At 38.8% G+C, this 26,764-nt stretch overlaps 2 protein-coding genes across 4 annotated transcripts in view; one reads left to right on the forward strand and one right to left on the reverse strand.

Annotated features, from left to right (window-relative positions):
• Nucleotides 1-14,603, forward strand: part of PTGR2 (prostaglandin reductase 2) — a 35,811-nt gene extending 21,208 nt beyond the window's left edge. Inside the window, exon 12 of the transcript XR_012650784.1 lies at nucleotides 13,973-14,603. The gene's annotated coding sequence lies outside the window, so the exon portion shown is untranslated. The remainder of the gene's footprint in view (nucleotides 1-13,972) is intronic.
• Nucleotides 1,418-26,764, reverse strand: TMEM62 (transmembrane protein 62). 3 transcript variants are annotated; one of them, XM_075030611.1, is made up of 14 exons: nucleotides 26,751-26,764; nucleotides 22,072-22,183; nucleotides 20,825-20,962; nucleotides 19,659-19,704; nucleotides 15,901-16,042; nucleotides 13,698-13,822; nucleotides 13,428-13,550; nucleotides 12,415-12,570; nucleotides 10,472-10,631; nucleotides 8,711-8,824; nucleotides 7,659-7,743; nucleotides 5,983-6,087; nucleotides 4,988-5,106; nucleotides 1,418-3,964 (listed from the first exon to the last, which is right to left on the reverse strand). In XM_075030611.1, the coding sequence occupies exons 3-14, from the start codon at nucleotides 20,862-20,864 to the stop codon at nucleotides 3,638-3,640; spliced, it is 1,542 nt and encodes a 513-aa protein (XP_074886712.1). In that variant the 5' UTR covers nucleotides 20,865-20,962; nucleotides 22,072-22,183; nucleotides 26,751-26,764; the 3' UTR covers nucleotides 1,418-3,637. The 3 variants fall into 3 exon arrangements, with proteins under 3 accessions (XP_074886712.1, XP_074886710.1, XP_074886711.1); XM_075030609.1 differs by lacking the exon at nucleotides 26,751-26,764 and adding an exon at nucleotides 26,177-26,478; XM_075030610.1 differs by lacking the exons at nucleotides 15,901-16,042; nucleotides 22,072-22,183; nucleotides 26,751-26,764 and having other exon boundaries at nucleotides 1,422-3,964; nucleotides 20,825-20,915.

Below are 26,764 nucleotides of genomic sequence, written 5' to 3' on the forward strand. Positions count from 1 at the left end.
GTGTGTGTTTGGTTTTTTTTTTACTATGCTCTAGAGATAGTGGGAAAAGCACATGGACAAAGCCTCTCTCTCCCCCCCCCCCCCCCCCCTTGTGTTTTCCACTGCACTGAATGCCAAGATGGCTTTATTGGGATCACTGGTTTGGACAGGCACTCACTGATGACAGTTATAGGAAATTATGCACAGCAATGGCATTCCCCTGGGAACTTCCCTCTGCAAGCTTTGCTCAGCCCTCAGAGCACTGAGGGTGATGCATGTAAAAGAATCATCTTCTAGTTTGTTACGCATTTCACAGCATCTTGGATGTAATTCACCAATGAATGCAAGAATTCCTACATAAGCAAACAGCAGCATGAAAAATTACACATGGTTTTTTCTAAGACACTTAAAAAGAACATTTTGTTCTCTTTTTTATTTGAAAGACATTGTTGGAATTTTTTTTCTTTCCAAATAATAATTTCAAGTGTCCTTTTAGACTGGTTTTGAATGGGAATTAAGTATTTTAAAGGAGCTCCTCCATGCAGATTAAAAAAAACCCCAAACCAACACACCCTGCAGTGTATTGCAATACAAGCATTTACACTATGAAAGATTGATTTGTCACAGATCATACTAATGTCTGCCAGTGGTATGTAAAGTCCTTAAGCAGTCTGGTTCCGTGGTCTGCCACTTGCTTTGCTCACTTCATGTAGCTCAGATTTGTCTTTGCAAAGATCCTGACTTCAGAAGACCTCTGTATTCTCATGCTTACCCCAAAACAGCCACACAGTACTATTTTAAGAGAACTGTATGTCTGAAGTAATGAATGCCAAAGCCATTTGCTTCTGTTCAAGTAAAAAAGTTAATAAAATCTTTTCATCCATAGACTGGAAAAACATGTCATAAACTGTGTAACACCATGAGAGATCTTACACTGATGCCGATTGATGTAAATGCCAAGATAGATTACAGTGTAATATTGTGTTATCTTCTCAGCAAAAATGCAGCCTTTCAGTGAGTAGAAGAGCTTAATTTTGAAAGAGGACCCAAGCCAGGCCATTCACCAGGGCAATGCAGGGCCTGTTATCACTGGAATGTCTCGCTTCAGTCCACTGTGTTGATTTGTGCCTTCTGGGCACCACTGGCCAACAGAGGAGCAAATGCCATTTTCTTTATAGGGTGGCTTGCAGATTTATCAGAATATCTGCATAGTTGTCAGAGGTTTGGCAATTATCGCTGGTTCATTTAAGTGACTGGTGATGTGTTCTGGGAGATGGGCTGCATTTTATGAAACCAATTTACTTTGTTTGAATTTTAAGGGAAAACATACTGTATTGTGATTTTTGTTACTCATAGTTAACTTGGGCAACCACTTGCCTATATGATAAGGACAGCTAAATTAGAGGTTAGCTCCTACTCTGTGCTTCCAAGAACTTTCAGTCTGCTGAAATACAAAGAATTAAAAAACTTTTAAGAAGGTATTGGTAAATAAAGTCTTCCTGTGTTAAAGTGTACAGGTCAAGTAGGGCAGTTAATACTTTCCTGCTAAGGTTTTAGAATACTGGAAAATTGTTTAAGAAGCAGAAAATCTGAATTAACGTGAGACAAGGTAAGTTTTACTTGTCTGTTAGGCAACAAAAAGCTGCAATAGCTGTCTGTGGCTGTAGAGCATGAGGGAAGAGGTGCTTCCTATGCAGGGCAGAGTTCTGTTTCTATAGTGTGCTCTTCACTGTGATACCAGGGCAGTAGGATAATCCCTTTCTCTCAAAATTTATTACATCATTTCACATACATACGTATAAAATTCACACATCAAACACATTTCAGAGCATGTGATTCTTATTTGGGTCCTTAGAGCCAGGGATAACACACGTACAAATAAAACATCTTTGCTCACCCCACTCAGAATAGCATTGAGAGATTCTTAACAGAATTCCATCCATCTACAAATCACATCCCATGGAGCCAAAAAGTAAGTATTTGACAGACTGTAAGATAATTTTAAAGTCCATAGACATTTGATTACATTGCAATCAACTGCTACCACCACAACAAAAAAAAGTAATTTCAGAACAGGGTATAGATATGAAGTATTTTATTGCCACTTCTTATGCTCCCTGATCACATAAAAGTAATTCAATTGCAAAATGTCAGTTTTTAAATTAATTTTTCAGTAGCATTTCTCACAATTAAATTTTGTGCCCTGCCTCTGATTTTCTAACAGCTTTCCAAAACAAACTTATGTAGCAACAAATGACATTCTGTATTCTCTTAACAGTGCATTTAACTAACTTACACAAATGAGAGCTGTTACTCTTTTTCCTATTATATAGTCCATCACTGAGTAACAGGATTTAAGGAATAGGAAAGCTGTTGCATTTTAGAAATAACAAAAAGTCTTAGTTGTAGTTAATATTTTCTTCCAATTTAATTTATTTTCCTGTATGTTCTACTACAGTCACTGCTGGTTTTTTCTAAGGTGCCATAAATAAGTTACTGTAAAATTACCTAAAGTATTTTAAATGTTCCATTCTCAGCAGTCTTGTGAAGGTTTACTTTACAGATAAAGGCGACTCAACTCTCTTGGCTCTGGATCATTGCATTCTTCATAAATAAATGTATGCTCTATAATTTTTAGACTTAGAAAAACTGAAAACAAATGAGTTTTCCTAGGTCACTCAGTGCATTTAACTGAGACCCAGAAATACAGCCCTGACCCTCTTGGCTACAGACATAATGGGCATCAGACCACACGATTCCTTTGGGCTTTCCCATCCTGAGGACTTTGTCTCCATTCTTTGCTTTAAAGCTGAACTCTGTCTACAGCTGGGAATCCCAGCAACACTGATCATTCACTGTCCTTTCACTGGTCAAGTGTGGGAAAATTGGCAACCTCAGCAGTGGAAAACACAACAGCTTCCTCCCAGAGAGAGAATGAGAGCATGTTAATTAGCCAGCACTCCCAGGACAAGAGCAATAGGCCATGGCTCAGGTAAACATAAACACAAATGCATACATACACACCTAACAGCCTATAAACTGCTGGTGTGTAGCATTAGGAACTGAAAAAGTGCGTAAGCATAGGACTCTGACCGTGAAGGCTACTGCAGCACCTTTGCAATAACCATTACTTCGTAAAGACATCTGGTCTAGTCTTGTAGTTAGTCTTGTAAAAATATATGTAAATCTTGAAATAAAAAGCAAAGTTAAGCACAAATCATGGAGCTCATTATCAAGATCTGTGCTCGCTTTTTCCAGCATTATAAAAATCAAGAATTTAATGAATTAAAAATATTTTTCCCTTCACAGTAGTAATGAGCAAATATTTCCATTTGTGATCCATACAGACAGATCTATCTTCTGTATCACAAACCCCCTGATTATAGAAATTATTATACAGTTTACTGTATTAATGTATAATGTATAACTGCATTATCTAACATGTGTTATACAGTATATTGTATATGTGTAATACAATAACAGTATATATTACATATCGTTATACATTTACTATTTAATACAGCTCTGTAGCAATGCAGGTGCAGCTTCAGATGTTACCACCTAATGGCTGCGCTGTATGGAATTCCAGCATCACAAAACTATAGGTTGTGCCTTGACAGCTTTTAAGTCAAAGAACTTTGAATACTTATGTTGTACTTCAGGAGCTCTGACAGTTTTTCATTTCTACTATGTAAGTTCTGAGCTCAGCTGGTCTCAGTGTCCAGGTTTTATAAATCAGAGCTGAGGTCAGCACCACCAGCCACATTCTCATTGGGGAGAGGAAGAAAGCCAAGGTCCCGTAGGTTCGCTGCAGGAAGTAGCAGGAGTAGACCTGCCAGGCCAGGAGGAGTGCCATCACCAGGTGAACAAGCACAGCCACGAGGCATCGGACGTGACGGATGTGAGAGCGGAAGCTGTGACCCTGGCATCGCAGCAACAGGCACCAGCACAGATAGGCCATTAATGGCAGGTTGAAAAACAACATCTGAAAAGAAGAGCAGAGAAAAAGAAGATGATGGGCAAGCCAAGTGTTCTGGGTAACATACAGGAGGGCATAGAAAAATAAGAGCACATAAAACCGTCCCATTCTAAGGGCTGAGTACAATTCCCAGAGCTGGAATCTCATGATGCCCTTCCAAGACTCTGCAGCTGATAGAGCTGCGGCTGCCTGTGCCTCAGTCCCAGGCCAAGCATTCCTGCCCACTCCCTTCCAGTGGGAGGCACTGACATGCATCTGACCTTTCTTGGAACTGGTTCAGGGAGCTGGACATGGCAAAATACTAGCACAGTAAAGGAGGAAGGTCCTTATGTCAGTTTGGCCCTCTGACCCAGCCCACTGTGGTGTCAGACAAGTGTTAGCACTGGCATAAGGGAGGGACCATGGAGGAGGCAACACTAGCTTGGTCTGGCTTAAATGCCAAGGAACTACACCCTCTCTTTCAGACTAAAGGCAGCTGGGAAAACCAGAGGGCAGGCAGGTCAGACTGCTGGGAAAACTGTACTTGGAGAGTGACCCCTACTGATCTGAAGGGTTATTCAGTCTGCAAGGGTAGTCCTGGCCATTCAGTTCCTTTTGCTTAATCACTGCAACCCATGCATGAGCAGAGGACAACAACAACAAAAATCATAGAATCATTTAGGTTGGAAAAGACCTTCAAGATCATCAAGTCCAACCCTCAACCATGGCCACTAAACCATATTCTGAAAAAAACAATAAATTAGAGTGGTAAATCTGTAGAGTTGGCCTCTAATCCAGACATCCAGGGAGTCCAAAGCAACATCAAATAGAGGAAAAGAGAAGTTTGAAAAAAATAATGCACAACCTCCTTCCTTTCTGCCCTTTAAATCTGCAGAAAGGCAAGAAAGAGCTGTTGTATGTAGTCAGGCATGGCCACTAATCTTCTCTATCCTTCCAAGACTCCTTTCTTTAAAAAAAACTATCAAAAAAATCAGGAAAAAAATCCCAGAAGAAAGCAGTTTATCAGCCTTAATTTTTATAAATACGTACCTGTAAAATCCCAACCACAAATGTCAGACCGCCCTGTAAGAAGGAACCACCAACGAACACCCCAAAGGAAAAACAGGCCCCCACCTGGCCTTCTATCAGTTCACCTACAAACCATGGTCCTGAAAGAGAGGAAACCAAACATACAGCACCATCAGGAAACACAATATAGACGTGGCCCTTTTTCACATGGCCCTTTGTACTCCTGGACACAGTGGTTAACTGGGGAAAATGACTTCTCTCTTGCTTTTCTATAGCAATAAGCCTAATGTTTTCATCTTCAACAAACAGCAATCTGATGAACGTTCCTGACATGAAAATATCATGGTACACCAATGAGTTGTGGCATGCAATGAAAACACTTTTAAGTTGGCTTCATCTCTGTGACAATTTTCAGTGCCACATATAACATTTTCCTTAGAAGAGAAGGGAAAAGATAGATCCTTTCAAATGCTGGCCTTTTTCCAGAATTACAGTAAGACATATGAAAGACATGGTCATAAACAGTTGCAGCTTGGCTCAGCTTAGAAGTCGAACTGGGCAGGCTGCACTATGTTATGCATACTACACTGACTGCCAAGAAAGTAGCTATTTTAGTAACATATTATCAGAGGAGAAATAAGCTAAAATTGTTAGCATCCCAGCAGAGATGTCTTAGTGACATGTCATGTGAAATGTACATTCCATATACTTATTTTACACCAAGCTACAACCAGATCTTACTCAAAGAATATGTGAAAACCAAATTAAATTTAAAAATACTCACTTTGTTTTTAGAGTAATTTAAGTGTTTAATTAATTCTAGGGCTTCTAAGTTAGGCTCTTACAAACAAACTTCTAGTCTCTTTGGACATTAACTTTTCAAGTTCCACATAGATTATGTAACTTGAGTAGATTTTCCCCATTCTCTAAGATGTTATTAGTCTCATTTTTCATCAGGATCTGATGTGTAATTTAAAAATACTAATTTATGTCCTTTAGTACTCTACGTTACTTACCTAGAATGGTGTATAAATTCAGAACTAGAATTGAGTAATAGAAGATGTTTGTTTTACTGAAGACATGAAGGGAATACGAGGTCAAAGTAAGTAATCCTGGCTTTTCTAAACAGAAACGACATTTAAGAAAAATACACTCGATTCAGGTTGCAATACATGCACACATATATATATACACATACATAAAAAAATTGGTCTTTCTGAAACAAATCTGCACATTATTTACTCATTAAATAAGAAATATAAAAATAATATTTGGTATGTCTACAGAACAAACACAAGGGAATGCATTTCTACTATTACTGTGATAACTGAAAGTAAGGAACAAATAAATATAAAAAACTATGTTAAAATCAGCAGAAGCAGCTGCCATTCTAAATGACTACACTTACTGTATGTAAATAAAACTGAACAACCATTCTATACCCAGACAATGAAGTTAGCTAGAATGAAAAACATGGAGAAAGTTCATATTAAATGAGAAGAGATTCAAAACAGTAACTGTGCAAACCCAAAATGGCAGGTCAGCATGGAATAGATTAACTGGATTTTCTTTGATTAAATCTACTTAGTGAGATCGGATAGCAACTCAGATAAAATGAAGGCTAGGCATTAAAATGGCAGCATTCTGACAAATGTGTGATGTTAGCAAAAAAAAAAAAAAAAAAGCAATATTCATTTTCTAACTGAAGCAGACAATTCAGAGACTGAGATCAAGAGAGCCTTCCTATAAAAGTTAGCTTTTAGAGTTTCACCTATTACATGGCTGCCCTTCTCACAAAGCCTTAACTCCCAGAGGGCAAGCTTGACCTTTGGAAATTAACAGCTCTAACAAATTTGTTCACTGATTTGTAAAACATTTGTCAAGGTCTACAGGGACCTAGCTGATCACAGAGTGCTAGCTCTTATCATTTTTAGATTCTGAGTTCCATAAAGGCAACTGGAAATCTATTCCTCTTCTACGTAAGCAGTTGCTGTAGTTACCTCAGGATGCTATGTGATTATAAGTATAAAGGAAGGGACATACACTAACATGAATAGAAAGGGAGGTGGCTTCCAGAAAAATCTCATTAGTAAGGTGTGGTTCAAACAATTGTTTAAAGGATAAACACCATGAGCTTAACAGTATTAATTTTCATTTGCCAGATTTATCACAAACAAAACATCAAGTTGTGACAGAACTGGTCTTAATATTATTTTGAGAAAGACCCAAGCCCGTTCATGATCTTTGCAAAGATTAACAAAAATTACTTTTGTAGAAGGAAATCTGTTTTTCTACTCAGGTGACAGAATTCTGTGCCAGCTGTAGTGAAACAAGCACACATACAGAACTAATACAAAATAAAACATTCCTTTCCCTAGGCATTAGATTCTTCAGTGAGCAAATTAAAATGAAACCTTTAGACTTCAATTAGTTGAATTTTTGTTTAAACAAAAGACACCTGATCAAGTTTTTAATTTACTTTATTTGATACATTGGAGGTTTTCTGGGTCCCCTTAAAAGCAAACCAGCAGCTTCCAAGAACCCAATCAAACCTCACAGCACTAGATGCAAAATGCATATGGTGATTAACAGTGCAATTACTTGCATATTGTTAGCATACAGATAAATAGTAAAAAAAATGTTTGGGGAAAATTAGATCCTCTAAAAACCACAGACAAACATTGGTGCATACCTTTGAGCACTGGCTTTTGGAGGTATCTGAAAACAACGAGCAAGGCGATCTGAATCAGCACCATCAATCCAAAGAGCACACGAGCCTGAAAAGACAGTCTTAAATCTAAGCCAGCCCTGGAGTAGTAGCTGCCTTTGAGTATGCCTTATGGACATTGATGGAATGATACAAAGATTTCTAATGGAAACACATATTCAAAGCTTGATGGTGTCATTGAACTAAAGAGTAAAAAGAAACTTAAGAGTTTCTTAGTTATTGGACTTGCATCTTACTGACTTGAATTCAGTTGGATGGCTGAAAGCAATAGACCTGAGTCTTTCAAAAATGGAGTTTGTAAAATACATCAATTGAAAAAGTGTAAATACACTTCTTATGTAAAACATTTTTTGACTGCTGTACTGAATAGAACTGCATTTCAAGACATTGTAGCGAATATCAGTTACTGATTAACAAAACTAATATAATAATTTTGAGCCAATTACAACACTATCTACAGTCATGTGGACTTTCCTATGTTGTTCTATAAGCGCACCTAAACTATTATGACATGCCTTCGTTGCATGTACTGGAGCTGTAAGACTTCTGGATAGGACCTAGAACTTACTGAAGTCAATGGGAATTTTGCCTTCCTCTTTGGTAGAGCTACCTATAGGGTCAGCAGCTGATGTGAGACTTTCTCCAGCATTCTTGCCAGTACACATATTGCAACAGATCACAGTGAAGTTTTCTTGATTTAATGTTTCCTTTTCCTACTATCTCCAGTAGCTTCTTTTCGATTTCTTGCTAGCACAAAATGTGTGTATACCTATGCCCAAAAATGGAGAATTGTGACTAAATCCAGGAAATCAACTGTTTGCATGAACCATTGCTGCACATTCATGTTTGAAGCGTGTGACTTGAGAAAGGAAACTTGAAATATTTGTGAAATTCCAATGGAGTCATATCTGGAAAAAGCAAAGTGTATTCAAATCTACCAGGAATTAGGAAAATGCCTCCTGCAGTCTCTGGGGAAACCAACACAGAATGACAGCTGTTTTGTTGAAAGTACTTACTAGAACATAGTGGTCAGTGAGAAGAATAACAGATGGCCAAAAGCCAAATCTAAGGGAGAGGTTTTCTTCCATAGCAAATATATGACTCCGTGTGCTAATTCTTCCTGAAGCATCCTAGATTGATATAAAATAAGAGAGCAATTAGATACCAGTACTGCACAAAATATCTAGTTAAAGTTGCTAATTATCATTGCAGCTTTTCTGGAAAGATCCACGATGCATGCACGTCTGACATGCTGCTGGATTAAATATTTCTACCTACAAAGGATTATTTACTGTCAATTTTGTAGTTTCAAGTAAACTGATGATTGTAAGATCATAATCTTAATCTGAAAGCGTTACATGTGAAGGAGATCCAGTCAGAGATTCAGCAAATTGTGGAGGATGGTGACTATTTATTGGCCACCACCACCTCTTGTTTTCTGAAAGCTCAATTCTAGATAATAGCCCATATTTCGAAGCTTTGTTGTGCTTCTTTTCTGGTGTATATGTTAGAAACTGATACTGATAAACAATAACAGTGCTACATTTATTCAACACTGATATTTCTGCATGTGTAACACTGACACCTTATCTTCCAGTACATAATAAATGGTTTATTTATAGTAAAGGGTTCAGTATGTTTAGTGTGATTACAGCTGAGACAATATTTGGACAATCCCAGAAATGATGTACAGCAATTGACAATTCATATTTTCTTTAGGTACCTAACTCAACGCTTCATCCTCCTTGCTTTCCCAAAACTATTCAGTTACTAGATGTAATAGTGATCTACGACTAGAGGTGAAAGGAACATAATTTTTTAAAAATCCCATTCAGTTATCTGATAACAAACCTGTATTTGCAAGCAAACTACTGCTATGCAGGCCTGTGTAACCCTCTTCAAATATCACTCAGTTTTGTGCATATGTTTTCATCCTTATTAAAAAAAAACCAAAATAAACCACTTATAAAATGCACCTTTCCCAAGTAAAGCACCACAGAAATCAGTAACAAGCTAGGAGGTAGAATACTGGCAGTACAGAAAGACCGTTAGAAAAAAAAAAAAGCAGTATTGCTCTTGTCCTGTGAGAAATAATGCCTGGCCAGGTTCCACCAAGCAGGACAAAGCTGACTTTCCTATTACTATTGTGCAAATGTGCAGAATGCTAGAACAGTCTGATCGAGTTCTTCGAAGACCTCTTGAAGGTACAAAAATAAAATATAGTACCAAGAACAGAAGCATTCACTGAAAAACATTTTTTGCACCCAGTGATCTAATATCAGTTACATTTGATGTTCTGGGAAACAGAAACCATATTCATTGTCAGCCTGTAAGAAATCATGAAAAGAACTTCAAACAGATAATCAAAGACAGCATTCCAATCTTCCAGATCCAGTTCCTTTGCCTTCTGAACTAACGTGATGCTACTTCCTATTTTCCTTGATCAAGCCCGATTATTTTTTTTCCAAGACAACCTTAAAAGTTAATTGTTGCTCAAAATAATTTATTTTTGACCAATTACTTGCTCTTCTGTCATGTATTATTATATTTCTCATGAAAAATAAGAATCCTTTCTTTGTCCGGATGCTTTATGAATGTTTTTTGCTCAGCAGTCAGTGTTTTTTCATTTAATAAATCCTTTGTTTTTTGTAATCAGACAAATATGAAAGAAAGTCTGTTATCATGTATTTTGTCCCTAGTTATGTGGTGCAGAAAGGTGATGGAGCAGACATGACAACATAAAAATTCAATACAAAGAATGCCAACAGGTACCATACCTGAACAGTCACCTCTATGTGATGGAACCCTTCACTGTAGTTTTGCGGGCTCCACTTCAGTACATAGAGAGGGCCAGATACCTGGTGCGCATTCCCCAAGTGAACTCTGTCTATATAGACTTTGACAGAGATAATGACAGAAGGAGAGAAGGCCAGAATTCTAAGGAGTGAATAAACAGCAAAATAAACAGATTTGTTACAGGTCTTGCAGATTTGTCATTACTTCCTGAAGAGAAGTCCCTAAAGATTATGCTACCTTGTACTTAAGAGTTCAAGAGTTAGACATTAAAACACTGAAATAGCTGCAGGTTAATGGTAGCCCTTTCCTACAGTTAAAAAGAGAAATTCTGTATGGTATTGTGCAAAAGAATAGGATAGAAAACGGGGCTGTGGGACAGATGAAAAAGTGGCAGAGATCCTCAGGTCCTGGCAGAAATAATCTCTGAACTCTTGCTGTCAAAATGTTTGCTAACACAAGTGGGATGCATCCTCCCGCACACATACAGACACAAATACTTGTAGATGTCTTCATTAAAAATTGCCAGTCTCTCTCTCTAAAGTTCTTTGTTGTTGGGTGTGGTTTGTAGTGGTTTTTTTTGTTTAGTAGGTTTTTGTTGGTTTTTTTTTTTTTAACTTTTTGCTAGTCAGAATATAACCTCTCAGTCTTTGTAACTGAATTTATGAGAAATGGAGTGGAATGCAGACTGGTATTAGAGATCTGAGACACCAACAAAAGTAGTATCACTTGGCAGTGCTTATACTCAGAGAAACAGTGATACTAATATAGACTCAATATATCGCACATACAATTTCTTTCATTTCTGGTAATACAAAAGGCATTCCAGAGCATGTTTCAGTCAAAAGAAGGAGTCTCATATAATTATGGTGAATGATTCTACCAGCTGATATATTTAATATAATCAGAAGAATGTTCAGATAAGGTCTGAATAGGAAACTGGAAAGTAGGTAGACTTAGTAGGACACTGCTTCCTAACTGAAAAGTATGATGAACTTCTTTTAGCTATGTCCTGGGTTCAGCTGGGATAGAGTTAATTTTTACAGGAACCTGGAAGGTGGGGGGCATAGCCGGGCAGCTGACCTGAACTAGCCGATTTACGCCCCCCCCCCCCCCCCCCCCCCCCCCCCCCCCCCCGCTGCTCCCTATATATATACTGAGCATGATGTCACATGGTATGGAATAGCTCCTTGGCTAGTTCAGGTCAGCTGCCCCAGCTATGCCCCCCACCTCCCAGGTTCCTGTAAAAAATTAACTCTAACCCAGCTGAACCCAGGACAAGCTATAATTGTAAGTATGCAATATACCCATATTTTTCATGCACATTGGTCTAACAGCAAATATAAGATGTTAGAATGGGCATAGAAATTTGAAATACAAATGAAAAAAAAAAAGAAAAGGTAAAAATGGGAAGATGGAGAGATTTAAAACAAATATGAAAATTGGCAGAGGCTTAAGATGTTTTAATATATATGGGATGTAAAACTGAAAACTCAAGAGGCTAAGGAGTCCAAAGCCAATAGAGAAAACACATAGAAAAATACACAGAAAACCACCCTGAAATCAGCAGAGGCAATGTGAACACATGACCTTAATAACACAGATTATGTGTTAATCTAACTCTACCATCTTTGGTTACATTAAAAAGTTCAATTTACTTTAAAGGAAATAACTGCATAAATAAAACAAACATGAATTATTACTATATTATCTCCTTTTATGAGAGATATGGTACGAAGTGAGCTCTTAGGAACAATCTTCCAGAGAAAAGTGAGTTCTGAGAACAGTGGACGCACACATTGAAAAAAAAAAAAAAAAAAAAGGTTTTGTGTATATACATATAAATGTAGATGTACATTATAACCAAGAAAGACCCCAACTATTAAAATATAGTTAAATACTGTGAAATCAAGAGGTTACAGGGTACCTGATATGAGTGGAATAAAGAATTTTGACCAGTGGTTCATGAGCAGAACTGCTGTAAAGGAAGGATTTGGGATTGGTGATAAGAACTACAGGCCATTCTTCAAAGTTAAGATCTGCAAAACTAAGGAGGTCATGATCAAACGCAAGGATCCGGTACCTATAATGAAAGGAAAAAAATTTTGTTGATACAAACTACTGCATGCACAGCCAATTCCCATGCTTCCCAAGTTCCTAAACTAAATTCGTTTGATTTATTTTCCATTTATTCTCTTCTGTAGTTGATCCTATATTAACCAACCCTGCTGTATTAACTGTACAGCTGGTTACCTCTGGTCAGGTTCATTTTATTATAGATCACTGAAGCACCACTCAAAATTCCAAATGTCAAGATCTATTGAATTTTGCACATGAATCAAATAGATGACCATTATGTTAAAGAATTCAAATATAATGTACATTATTACAGTGTCTGGGTAGGTACTCTAGTTATGGACAAAGACCTCAGTGTGCTCTTTTCCTGTATGCATACAAGTACCTTTCTCAGGATTACTGCAGAGTAAAAACTCATATACTACTATACATTCCACGTAGCATCAGACACTTCTTGATACGCTGCTAAGGTAACATTTCTCAGGTAGACTATTTTTGTCTCTAAAATTCTCACAGCTGGTGCAGAGCACAGGTATTTTGAAGTAGTGATGCTGAATTTTATAATTTATTTGTCTACTTTGACTACTAAACACGTACTAAATAAACATTTAGATGTACTCTTTTTAATTTCTAAATATCAAGAATTAATCAAAAAATTACTTTACTTAATTTATTAGCACACTATTGGTTTAGGGGAAAAAAACCCAAGACTTACATACAGACACATTTTTCAAGGGCATTAATAGTAATAACCAGTCAGGCAGATTTAATGTTTCATTCAAATGCTCCAAACAGCGTAAAAGGGAATCACAGTATAACCAGGTAGGCTCCATATAATAATTTGCTCACGTAGGGTTTACTTACTTCCTATTATCCATCCAGTCTCCCAGTTCGAGTTCCAGAGTGCCACCACGGTGTTGACTGTGCAAGGCTGGCATCAGCCCACCCATTGTATGGAGATGTCCACATAAATAGGCTGTGGCAGAACTAATAAAAGACCATAAGAGTTCTGATTATTTGGGTGGGAAGGAAATATCACTGCAGAAACGCTGAGAAGTGACAGACAAATATGTAAAGAGAGGCAAGAAATTTACTTCAGACTGAAAACATACAGGAAAAAAAGACAGACCGTACCTCATTAATGTTCGTATTCCTGGGGCTGGGGAGATGATGGTTGAGGTGGGAAAATGGCCAAACCAGATAGTATGATTGCTGTGCAGACTTTCTGTTGCCATCAAAGACAGCTCTTTCATTTGATTCTGAAACAGGCAGGTGTTTGAAAGACAACCAAACAAACCTCTTTAACATTCAGGCTATTTGGAAAGAATAGCGAAATGAAAGCAGAAAGAAACTAATGAAGAATACAATTAATGTTGTTGGTTTGTTTTGTTTTGTTTTTTTTTTTACAGAGAATACTCTAAGTTGCTTCAGCGACCTGTGCGTGAACAAACCATACTACTAGACGTATCCCTAAAATCCCGTGTTGGAAAAAGAAAGTGAAAACAAGACACTCAACACCTTCCTTGCAACCAAACACAGGAAAAGTGCAATATAAAGAAAGATTTTGGTAAACGATATTTCTATCCTTTCTACTGCTTACTTATATAGTCAAAGACGACATACTTGAGTTGATTTCACAAGCACCTTTACCTTACAATTATGATCCCTACTATCTTTTGAGTTGCTAGATGACCTTTTATAGGCATGACAGACCATAGAAACTGTGCACCATATCCTTCAGGCATTTAACGAGATGAACTATGATGCTGGGCCTTGAAAATATTACTCAGCCATTGCTGTTGAAGTTAAGCAAAAGTAACACTTTAAACAGCAGGTAAAATTTCTCTCCTTTACTTGTTTGACATCCAATATTAAATCAACCACTTACTGTCCAGAGAGAGACTCCTAATACCAATAAAATCTCAAAGTCTAACAGAGGGGGCAGGAAAACTAAAACCAGAAAAGAACACAAATCCACTCTTTCACCATTTTGCAGATCATCTTTTAGGGTAACCCAGAGAACCACCAACATATTCTTTTCCCTCCCACCTGAAAAGAAATGCTGAAGGCCATGAATAAATGAAACAGAAATAAAGGTATATTAAAAAAAAAAAAAATGGATGCAGTATACCATTCTGGGTTGATGTAACAGGCTTATTAAGTGAAAGTATATTTCCTTTGCCTTTATGAATTTGGGGTTTAAGAATATTTTTACCTAAGCTATGCAATCAAATCACTGATACAAATCTAATATATTTTTCAAATTCCTGGCAAAGGTTTAAGTCTTAAAAGTTACAGGTATCTACCTTAAAGTTTTGTGCAAAAATCTGCAAATGATGCTCTCCGGACTCCTGCTGCTGGGTAATTAGCAAGCAAATGCTTGACCTGCTGCAGCAAAGGACAGGAGCTCTAGACCTAAGTGGATTTCTTAGCTCTTTGAGAGTTTGTCTGCAGATCTACTGTACCCACTATGGATTACAGTAAACAATGAGAACAGTACTTGGCACTCCTACATCACCTTTCATCTAAGTATCACCAAGCACTTTACAAACACTTAATTAAATGTCAAGCCTCCTTCAGACAAGATTAGAGGGAGAACATTTTACTTTTCATTGAGGCCGTTATCATAGGCAAAATATGGCATCTGTTTACCAGAACACTAACTCTCTGCTAACACTTCAGAAGAGTATCTCAAGAACAATAGCGTATCAACAAACTACAGAGAAAAATCAAAGGGAAGCAAAATGTTATCTAAACTAATTTGTGATTTAAACATTGGGATTAATGTTATTCTTTCAAAAGAGTACCATGTAATTTTTATGGTCTCAGAGACCTCACTTTCATAAATGACACATTTCTTTACACCATTATCTTTCACATTATTCCATTGGAAAGTACAACTCTCTCATCTGTAAAATTAAGGAAAAAAAGCTAGATGAAAAAATGAAAAATGTTGATAAAGCAAAAAGGAGTGAAATTGGAAAGTATGGGGTTTGTTTGTTTTTTTTTTTAAACTTTACAGCATATAAGGAAATTACCTCTCAGGTCTAGCTAAATGCTAAGAAACTATTGACAGTGTCCTTAAAATGTCTAATTTGACATTTTTGTACTGGATTATTTCTTAAGAGAGAAAACACAGATACTCTACATGTTAAGTGACACATTCATTTTTCTAAATAATGTCCCACATGCATAATAACTTAAAAACATAAAGACTCTTTTAAATGAACACAAATCTTTCAGACAATCCTTCTTTATAAAAACAAACAAAAACCCAAAGAAACCACTACAGAAGTAAAATAGCCAGCAAAATGGAATGCCAAGACTTATAAAATACCGTGTTTAAAATCCCAAAGAAATTATAGGGTCTCTTAGGGCCTGGGCTGAGTGTGGCATCCACACAGATGAATGAATAGTTCCCAAAAGAGGTGGTGTGGATGTAATGGAAAGAGCCATCTTTATGCCAGGCAGAGTATTTCCTGCCAAAATAAAATGAAAATATTGCTGTTAGGAAAGCTTGCAGCAATGACAAAAATGACCTGCAGAGTATAAATGCAAGATTCCTTGCATTAGATCTAGCTCCATCTTGTTACTGCAGTGAAGTCTCTTCTTAAAAACCAATGGCATTGAAAAGCCTGTACTTCAAAGAAGATGCATTACATGGGTCATGTTAAGACAAGCAGCAGGTTAGCACACAAACAATTAAAAAAAAAAAAGTTAGCATAAATACGCTTTCCCTGAGCAACATGGTACTTTTTTATTGGTAAAGGATAGGCCAGAAGCATAAATGATACAAAACAAATAGGCAAGATGACAGGACAGCAGGATCTTACACCACTCTTAATTAAAGGAGATCTGCAAAGGAAAAAAAAAATTATTGTCTTGTGTTTATTGTTGGTATCTGAAAGAATTTTTCAAAAATAATTTTTCCTTGCTTACCTAGAAATATCAGGGACATAGAACCTTGTCTCCACTATTTTGTTAGAGAACTCTTAAGTTACTCTGATATAGAATGACCAGCTGTTGGCTAATGGAATATGATTTTGAACCCAAAAAATATTGAACCTTTTCAAGTTACTTTCCAAAAGATCCAAAACAGAGGCACGACACTACACCAAACCTTACAAATAGCAAAGGCAGCAACATTTCTTCTTGCTTTTTACTCTTTTTTGTTTCTTGACATAGCAAATCTTACCAGTTCTCCTGTCACATGTGGAATGTCATCAGAATTCTTCATTCAAAAAGTAAAAGAGAGCAAAAAGGGTTGCTACTCTTTTGCACGTTATCTGATATTAATTGAGCTCTTGAATCTTAATCTTAAAATAGGCAGAGAACTGTAAACAGGGAAGAACTTAAGACATGTCAACTAATTCCACCTTTTTTTTCCCCTGTGGTTTTATGCTACTATTGGCTATGACAAATACATGTAATAACAAGTGTATACATTGCTTTCTCTCCTTCCATTGACAATAGATATTTTCAGTTTTTCTAACTCCTAAAATTGAAGTGCTTTGATATTTATGCTAGATGGGAATTGCACATATCCTCCACTGGCAAAGACAGATAACACTCCAATTAATGGTACCTACTAAATTGCTCAATTAAGAATTACAATCTGTAACTAAATGATTGTGAGTAAATATGAGAGTAACTAAAATTTATTGGGTTTAATTGGGGGGGATTTTTTTGTTTTCTTTTGAGTTTTTGGGTTGGGGTTTTTGTGTGTGTGTGTGGTTTTGGTTTTTTTGGTTTTGCTTTTTTTTTAAACTCCCTGCATGATATGTGGAAGCTAAAACATCCCTGAGTTCAGATGATGTATAGTTTGAACACAGCCATCCAGAAAGCAGTTCATATCACTATTCCTCCAGCAATCAGAATAAACAATAAAATTGCCAGAAAGGTTAACCTGAACAGAATAAAAGCCAATGTATTAAAAACAAGTTTCAGATACAAATCAATACTTCCGATGCCATAAAGACCCTTTCATAGTGTTTATTTTTTTGAAGTTAATATTACCTTCATGAACATCATGAACTTCAATAAGAAAACTGGAACCTCAGTATCATAATCCTAACATTTCTGCCTTTAGTCCCACTTAGAGTATGTGTAACAGTTGAATCATCCTCTGCTCATGCTGTGGACGTAAAATAGGAACCCATGTTTTTATGTAAAAACATTATTGTATTTCAATACAACTGCTGCCTTCTTTAATTTTAATACATAATGAACACCAGAATGTGGTGTTGAATAACTGTTTTCCCTAGCCTCTATTTTTATATCTGCAAGCTACAGTGCTCTAAGGTGTACAGCAAAAAATGAATTATCTGTTCAGGAATCACATAAAGGCAAGCAGACAGTGCCTTACTGTCATTCAGACAAAAAAAAAAAAAAAAAAAAAAAAGACATTGTCCTTTTGACTGTTAAACTTCACAGGAGTGGGGGAGAAGAAAGGGCTTCTACGAGACTCCATTTCACTCCACTATCTCCTTTTTCTCTTCCTAGAGTGTGGCACATTTACTAAAAGTTTTCTTAATCTTTATATTTTATTAATGCATCAGATTAATAAAATTGTCCTGTAAAGATAGTTCTGCCTTTAGTGATGCTTAATAGCTTTTGAGGACTCTTAGTACCTTTATTCAGTCTTATAGAGAAAGTATGATAAATCTCATTAAAGTTTCTTTATTTTGCTATGATGCCAGACTATAATGAAGCAAAAACTATTATGAGAACACATTTGTTTAGCAAGAGACTGTTAATTAATAAGCAAAGACTTTTTCACCTGACTCAGAATTTCACTCAGAAATTCTTAGGTTGGCTAAATTGCTTTGGAATTTCATCCTAATCCTTTCCAATCCCTTTTGCTATCAGTGCATCTTCAGTGTGGACTACAGGCAGGTGATCCATACGTCTTTCCAAACAGTAAGCTTGTCCAGGCTAAACAACAATTCAGGGATGATCTGGCAAATTCACTGGTGCTACATCTTCCCATGTGTCTCACTAGGACTTCTGATAGCAGCCTTAAAGTAGAATGGAAGACTGATACTAGATTGTTATGTAGCCACAGCTGTGGCAAAAGATATAGTGATGTGTGCACTGCACTAGTGCATCCAAAAGCCTTGTTAGCACCACACATTCATCCCTTCATGGTAAATCCACATGTGAATTCCATGTTCTCCAGCAAATGCAGCTGCTGTAGGATCCTATCCCACCGAATTTATGGGAAAACATATCTGCTCCTGCTGGGCGAAGCAAACTGAACTATCAGATCTTTAATCTGTGTTCTTATTGCAAAGTGGATGGCTTAAGAGCCTGAATTAAAGCAGAATTTAGATTTCCAAGTCCTCCTCCACTTCCAAAGAGTCAAAGCTGAAAGCACCATCAAAATTATGAGACAAGATTTTGTGTTCAGATGTGAAGGGCAGGAGAAACCGAGAAGTTAAACATGAGTTACAACTGAGGCTACCTTTGCAATGTACAAGCTAAAGAGCCAGCTGCAGAAAGGAAAGTTTCCTCACCTATCTTCACATTTAAATCTCAAGTGGGTTCCTCAAGAACATTTGTCCACCCATCATCATCGCCTGCCTTCTTGCTTCTCTGCTTTCAGTTTTGTAGAATGACTCAGATGTGAAGAAATGGCTCAGATAAAATTTAGAGCCATATGACATGAAAAGCCCTTTTGGGCATGCAGAAAGAGTATAAAAAAATGGTGAAGTTTTATCTTGCTTTCTTTTTATTTTTTTTTCATTGATTTTAAGGAGGAAAAGCATTCTTTGGGAACACTGGTTTTACAGAAATATATCATGCAACTGTCTTAAGGAAACGAAACACATAATGCACAGAACATTTCCTAGACACAGCCAGATTTACAGTATATTCAATTACAAAACACAGAGGGATAAGAAACAAGAAGTCTGCGCAAAGAATTCTCCATTCTGCTCTACTAACTGGCAATGGAAAAGACTGAGGGAATAGCAAATATGATCCTGGACTATAGGAAAGTCAGTGAAAAAGCATATATGTGATAACTGAAAACAGAATATAATTTAGTGCGCTTGACCTTGAATATAGCAGTATCTGTATGGTAAATAAAAGTACCTGTAATAATTCTGAACACTATCCAGGTGTGGAATGTTGAATGAATCTGTGAGGGAGAGAAAAAGGAAACGAAGAAACTTTCAGATCAAATTGATCATTGACCTCTGTATTTTATTTCCTAATGTTGAGATAAAGCAGTCTCAGCAGGCACTGAAAAGCTTTTTGTTTTTTTTAACGCATAATTGACAAGCAGGCTGTCTAACTGTGCAGAGATGTTATATGCTCGATGCAGTTGACCTAAAAGTGGGAACAGTTTTCTCATTTAAGTTTCAATTCAAAGATAAAGTTGTTGTGGGAATGTAAATTGTCATTTAGTGGCTAAAAGCTAACCATGTGTCTCCACTTTGGCCATAAAGCTTTTCAGAAGCTTTTCAGATTGGGTGCATTCTCTCTAAGTAAGACCCAACTCATCCAAGGAAAATAAAGTAGCAATAGCATCAGAGAATAGCATGTGTAAAACAGTCAGCAACTTGGGGAGGTCTGTATTGCAGTGGGGGTCCACCCCTCCATTAAGGCTGGTAACAGAATCATGATAGGGAAATGGGAGTAAATTGTCATATATGGGCTGTACATGACAAAGAATGCACTTTTTCTCCAATGCTAGGCTTTCTAGTTTTGCCCTTCCTGTAACAGCTGGCTTATATAGCCTGCAAGGTTGTTAGCTTGTGTTTGAATGCTTAGAATGTAGGGACAACTATGATGTGTACAAACTTCCATGAGTTCTTTCTATTCAAAAGAAACCAAATTTCCTTTAATTGCTGAATGTGTGATACTTTTTAACTTAAACCTGTGGGGCGAGGTCTATGAAAAGTAAATTGAAACCATTTCTTCAGCAAGGTAAGGTTACATTTTGCCCTTCCATTAAAAGATGGGGTATATAAACTAATGACCCGGAAACTAACATCTGAAGCTATGTTCTACCACTTGCCAGGCAAAAGCAATAAATGATGACTCTTACTTCCCTGGTACTAAAACTCCAGTAAGTGCCTGTAAACAAACCATGTCCTCAGTAGAACAGACACCTGGATGGCAAGCCCTTCTACTGACTCATAACAACTACTAACATTCTAGTAAGTACTAACACTTTACCTCTATACTCTATATTCTAACTTGCCTAAATCAGCTCTGTAATCACAGGAAAGAAAGATGTTTCATTTCCTTCTTACCATGATTCCCTTTGATGTCTATCCACTTGGTTTTTTCCATGACCCTTGATCTCTTCAGGATTGACTGGTACGTTTTCCATTCTGCTTCTACCTGCTCAGATCCCAGTTTATCTCTTGTCTTGGCATCTGTCAGGTCACCTGAAAGTGTACAAAGGTGAGTTATAACTAGAGGCCTACACAGCTTACACGAATACTGTAACTAGGCAAGCAGGCAATCCAAGCTTCCTAATGTGGCTGCAGGCCTCCCGTGTGCAATCTGGACGTTCCTGTCATCTGGTCCAAGAGGTAACTCTAAGGCTAAATGCCTTCTAATGCAGATGCAGCAGCCTCTTCAAACATCTATCAACCACGTCACTGCAGCACTTTTACTAACACCATGCCAAAGTAAAGAAAATTGTTACTTATTCACTATACCTGAAGACTGCAGTCATAGAAGCTTTGTTTAACTTCACACCTTCTGTATCCCCTCAAGCTCCAATTAAAGTTTGAAGCATTCCGATTTCTGTTCATATAGTAATGCCTCCCTGCATTGCTAGTTAAAAGATGAATGCTAACTATTTCTGAACCCTTAACTTAAAAAGCAAGCAGCAGGTCAGTAACTTTCTGTAGAAACAAAAGTCCAGGTCTAGCATTAAGATTCTAAAGCCTTGCACATAGTAATGGCTCAAAGTCTTTTTTATTTGCTTGCCAGAACTTAATCCCTTTCAATAGCAATCACGAGCTATGAAATCAGGCAAGGCTTATTTCACCTGTCTTGGTATGATATGTTCAAATGGAAACCAGAAATGAAATCTTACATTAGTTCACAGGCAAATTTCATACACATAAGCAGGTATTGTTCTGAGAGAAGAAGTGGCTCTTACTGACTAATCATTGCTCACTTCTGTAATTTCAAATACGAAGAATTCTGCATCATTCTTGAGGAGGACAAGAAGGAAGGTAGTTGCTAGCAAGGACTAAGGTGTAGCAACAAATATTGGGAAAACAATAGCTATATTGCATAATGATGTCTTTGTTACATATAATACACACTAAACTCACTATCAGACTCAAGACATTGAACAAAAACTAATTCTCTTGAGTTGACAAGTTATTCTCTTCTGCTTCTAGCAGTCTATCTTCAGCTGCAATTCCGTTTCCATTGCTTAAGACACCTTAAGGTATCTCCTGATATCCTAGAATTTTATTTACTTGCTCTTCCTTTGAGAGCACATTGAACAGGAAATTCACACTTTTGACTTGCTTACCTGTTGCTAGAACAAGTGCTGGCTGAATTACATCGATTGTTTCAGAACAGAATTTTTCTAAGTCAGGAGCTCGTTTGGGATCCCGAAATCTACTGATATGAATATCTGACACCTGCAAAAAGAGAAAAATTAAACACTGTCCCAAGCAACAGATTATTGCTGCCCAGGTTGTTCTGCAAAGCCAAGTACGTAAGAATGCAGCATAAGAACAGTCACAGTGATTCATATCAGTATAAGGGATACAGGGAGAAACAGAAGTGGACGACTAGGGGAGAATAAAAGCAGGACAAGCACATGATATTGCATCTCTAACCCCTAAAAATCATGTTTACATCAAGAGGATTTCCTTAAATCTAAGGGCATACAGTAACATGGGGAAATACTTTAGCTATCTACAGTAAGTTTTGATGGCTCTAAGTGGCTTGACTTTCAAATTCTGTGAGCTTCTGGTGCAAGACAGTGATCTTGCTGCAAGAGAGAATATCAAGTAGTTCTGCAAAGCAAAAATAGTTTAAAGTTACCTAGGACTTGAAGCATACTAAGTTTGTACCTCATGTGACATTTCCAGTAGCTGAGTGGGAGGATTTCTAACATTCTACCCATGCATTTTAATGGAGCTAATGAGTGTGTTTAGATCCCATCCCATGTGCCTTCATGAAGGCAAAGACTGCCCAAGAAATGATGATACCACTTGTACATAATTGTAAAAGATATAAAAGTTGTTCATTTCTGAACCGAACAGTCAAAGCCCACCATACGGGGTGGGATAGCGAGAAAAAGAAAAGCAAGATTTTTTTTTTTTTTTTTTTTTTTAATATTGTTGCTTTTCAGGTGTCCTGGTTCTGGCTGGAAGAAAGTTAATTTTCTTCTTAGTAGCTGATATAGTGCTGTGTTTTGGATTTAGGATGAGAATAATGTTGCTAACACACTGATGTTTTAGTTGTTGCTAAGCAGTGTTTATAGTAAGTCAAGGACTTCTCAGCTTTTCACACTGCCCTGCTAGCAGAGGCTGGGAGTGCACAAGAAACTGGGAGGGGACACAGCCAGGACAGCTGACCCAAAGGGGTATTCCATGCCATATGACATCATGCCCAGTATATAAACTGGGGGGAGTTGGCCAGGGGACACCATAGCTCAGGTGTTGGCTGGGCATCGGTCAATGGGTGGTGAGCAACTGTATTGTGTATCACTTTTGTATATTCTATCATTATTATTATTTTCCCTTCCTTTTCTGCCCTATCAAACTGTCTTTATCTCAACCCAATTCCACTTCAGTCAATCAATTAATACATTAACCTCCTCAGTTTAGACAAATGGTATTTGATGCTCAAAAAACAGCAAGGACATGCTTACGGCCATCTGACGATATCACTAACTGAGAAAGAAAAACATTAGCATTTACATTCAATTTAATAAACCTGGCTCTTGTAAAGCTTTTTCCTGTTTGAAAAATCCAGGTAAAATACCTTGGAGACAAAATGCCTTAGCTTCTACTTATTCAGTCATTTGAATATGTAGAAAACATTGCCTGAATACAGTTTTCTAATTCTGCTTAGGAAAATTCTGCATCTGCTTATATGGAACTTCTGCCTTGATCAGAACTGGATGGTAATAAAGGTAAATACTTTTAGACATAACCTTAACTTCATTTTTATTGATACATTCAACCTACTGTGAATCAAAAAGCACAGTAAAACTACCTTCATACATCAAACCTAATGTAATCATTGACAAGCATACATCCTATTTTGCTTCTCCTCAGCCTGTGGATTTGCAATTCACCTATCTCAGCAATCAAACAGAGAAAATAAAAACTTCTATTGTTGCTGTGTCCAGGTTCTTGAGCAAAAAGTCTTACAAGAAACCTTATTCCTGTTCTACCAATAACTACGGAGAATGTAAATTTCCAACCTTTTAGCAGACAGTGGTTGGGAAGCCTGATTTTCTACACACATCTTCCCACTTTTTCCTGCTACTATGATACGAGTTTAAGATTTACAAAAGGGTTTTCTTGTAAGTTCTAAGAGTTACAGTGTCCCAGGACTTCTGAGAGCTGGGACTAAGTTTCTATCATCACTAAAAGCCATGAAATATGAAGATCTTGGGAGCGGCACTTCTCCCTTTTTTTTTTTTTAATTAACTTCAAAAGATGTCCCAATAAAGGGATTCAAAGGGCAAGGGGAAAAGTTTACAATGCTCATATTTAATTTCCCAAAATGTAGGTAAAGGCCCACTTGCTGCATTTCTTCTCTCTTTCCCCTCCCTCTGATTGATGTGAAAATTTAGCCTCTCTCATTGCATCACAGGCAGTAACTTTCATCAAAATGGGTTGGAAGAGACTTAGGGGTGAGGAGAAATTACCACTCCCCTTCCTTATCTAGAGAACATGTGGCTCAGGAAAGGCAGGCATTAACAAGGGAGACTAACAAGGCCTACTGCAACAGCAGAATGCATCCAGCTGACAGAAACAGGAGAAAAATCAACTGTAAGCTTGTCAAATATTGAACTAGAGTGCCTATTAGGCACTGGGCAAGAAAGGAAGTGCTGCTCTAAGAAAGGTGAAAGAGCCATTAATACAAGTTTATAGTAAAAAGATTGCTACTTAGTTCAGTTTAAGAAGAGACAGTCCTATGGATGGGAAGAAAAACAAGGCAGGAACTGCTGGGGATGGAACCTATCGTCCTGAGCCCTATCCAGTGACCTAGGCTAGACCTATGGAGTCACCAGGGAGCCTGAAGCCTGTTTCCCACAACATCATCAGGCACAACGCTGGAGTAAGTGTTTGCTTAATTTCCAAGTTAGGTCAATGATAAAGCAGCTGTTAAAGGGCACGTCTGAAAGAGAACATAACCACTTGAAAGTAAAGCCAAGTCTCAAATTAGCTGTGCCGTGACCTATCCTTGGAAGAACTCCACTTGAAGTAACACAACCAGAGAGAACATGGCAAGAGAAGTACGGCGCTGCACATGCTGCTTGTCAGCATACCTCTGCAGCTGTAGTTGACTCTCTTCAAGACAGCAGCTCAAGATAGAGGCTTTATTAATTCAAACGTTTCTCTCATCTTGAAATCTGTTCTGCAGTAAAGATAAGCCTTGAGTCACTCAAGGAAAAATTACTGGAAAAACTGACTTTGAAAATACATAGCAATTGGAGAGAACAAAAGGACTAATAATATGCCGGTTTATGCCCTAAGACCACTGCCTCCAGCTAATATGTTTAGGCAAAGTGTCCTTGAGTTTGAGTATAAAAGGAAAATAGTAAAAGCAGACTATTTGTTAGAAGGAATTGCACAGCAACCCCTGTGACATCTCAGTGGTCGATTACCTGCAAATACGTAAACAGCTTGTGGTTAGTTATACACTAAGTGCTTCAGGAATGCTCTGCAGGGAAGAGTCAGAACAGAGGCCAGAGGAGCACCCAGACGTGACAGTTTACTTCCAAGGCTACACCAGGTTATTTTGGATTTTCTGTTCAACCTGGAAACAAAGCTGTGTACATTTAACCTAACATACATCACTTATACTGGCCCAGTACCTTCTATTGCTAAAAACCTGAGTACCTATTTTCTCAGCCACACAACTTTTCTAAGTTTTAGAAGGGGAAAAGGACAGGCAGAGCCTGCATTTCTCACTGGGATAATACCGTATTGGGTACTGATGGAGTATATAGGATAGTGTAATACTTAGGTGAGTTTTAATTACCCACTTCTACCACACACTTCTTATCTTTTGGGTAGCCTAGCAAACTGGCCAAACACCTGTAACTGAAGCTTGACTGCGGGCCCCCGGGACAGCGAAGGCGGGAAGGCGGGGGGGGGGGGGGGGCGGTTAGCGGGAGAAGGTGCCACAGCTGCTCACCGAGCGCGGCGGCACCGCAGCTGGGAGCCCCTCGCTCGCCCCCCGGCGGCGGCAGCCCTGTGCCCCGCTCGCCGGGCTCCGCACAGCGACCTCCGCCCGCTCCGGAGCCCCGAAAACCGGGGCGGGCGGGAGTGTGTGGGGGGGGGGGAGGCCGGGACGGGGGGGGCCGCACCTCAGCGCGGCGCCAACCGCCGCCTCTCGCGCCGGGCCGTTGCTCGGCCACGCCCCCCTCCCCCGGCCCCACTCACCTGCACTACCCACAGCAGGTTGGCGGCCTCCGCCCCGGGGGCGGGCTGAGGGGCCCGCCGGCGGCGGCGTTGGCCCGCCGGCGGCGGGGTCCCCGAAGGGGGGTAAGAGTCCAGCAGCAACGCCACGGCGGCCGCTATCAGCAGCCCCACCGCCAGCTTCAGCATCCTGCGCCCGCCCCGGGCGGTCCCGCCTACGCTCCGCCGACCCTGTAGGGCCGCCGGCTTCGGCACTTCCGCGTCGCGGCCCACCTCCTCGGCTTGCCGGGCCGGGCCGGGCCGCCCCTGCCGCTCGTCTGTGGTTGGCTCGGAGGACCGATGCCAGCGAGGGGAGGGGGCGGGCGCTCCCCTCCTTTTGGCGGTTTTATGCGGCGGGGCCGGGGGACCCGCCTGCAGCTTCCCGGCCGGCCCCCCCCCCGCCGTGCCCTGCGGTTCCGAGCGTGCCCGCTGCCCCCCAGAGCTGCGGGGGAGCCTGGAAATGCCAAGGCTGGGACAAAAAGGGGCCGAAACGTCAGCAGAAACGTACGGTCCGCATTAGGCCGTAAGGCCTTTTCGTCCTTCGGGGGGAAGCACGTACCGTTCCTTCGGACA

The sequence above is a fragment of the Buteo buteo genome, chromosome 6 (assembly GCF_964188355.1).
Source record: "Buteo buteo chromosome 6, bButBut1.hap1.1, whole genome shotgun sequence".
NCBI lineage: Eukaryota > Metazoa > Chordata > Aves > Accipitriformes > Accipitridae > Buteo > Buteo buteo.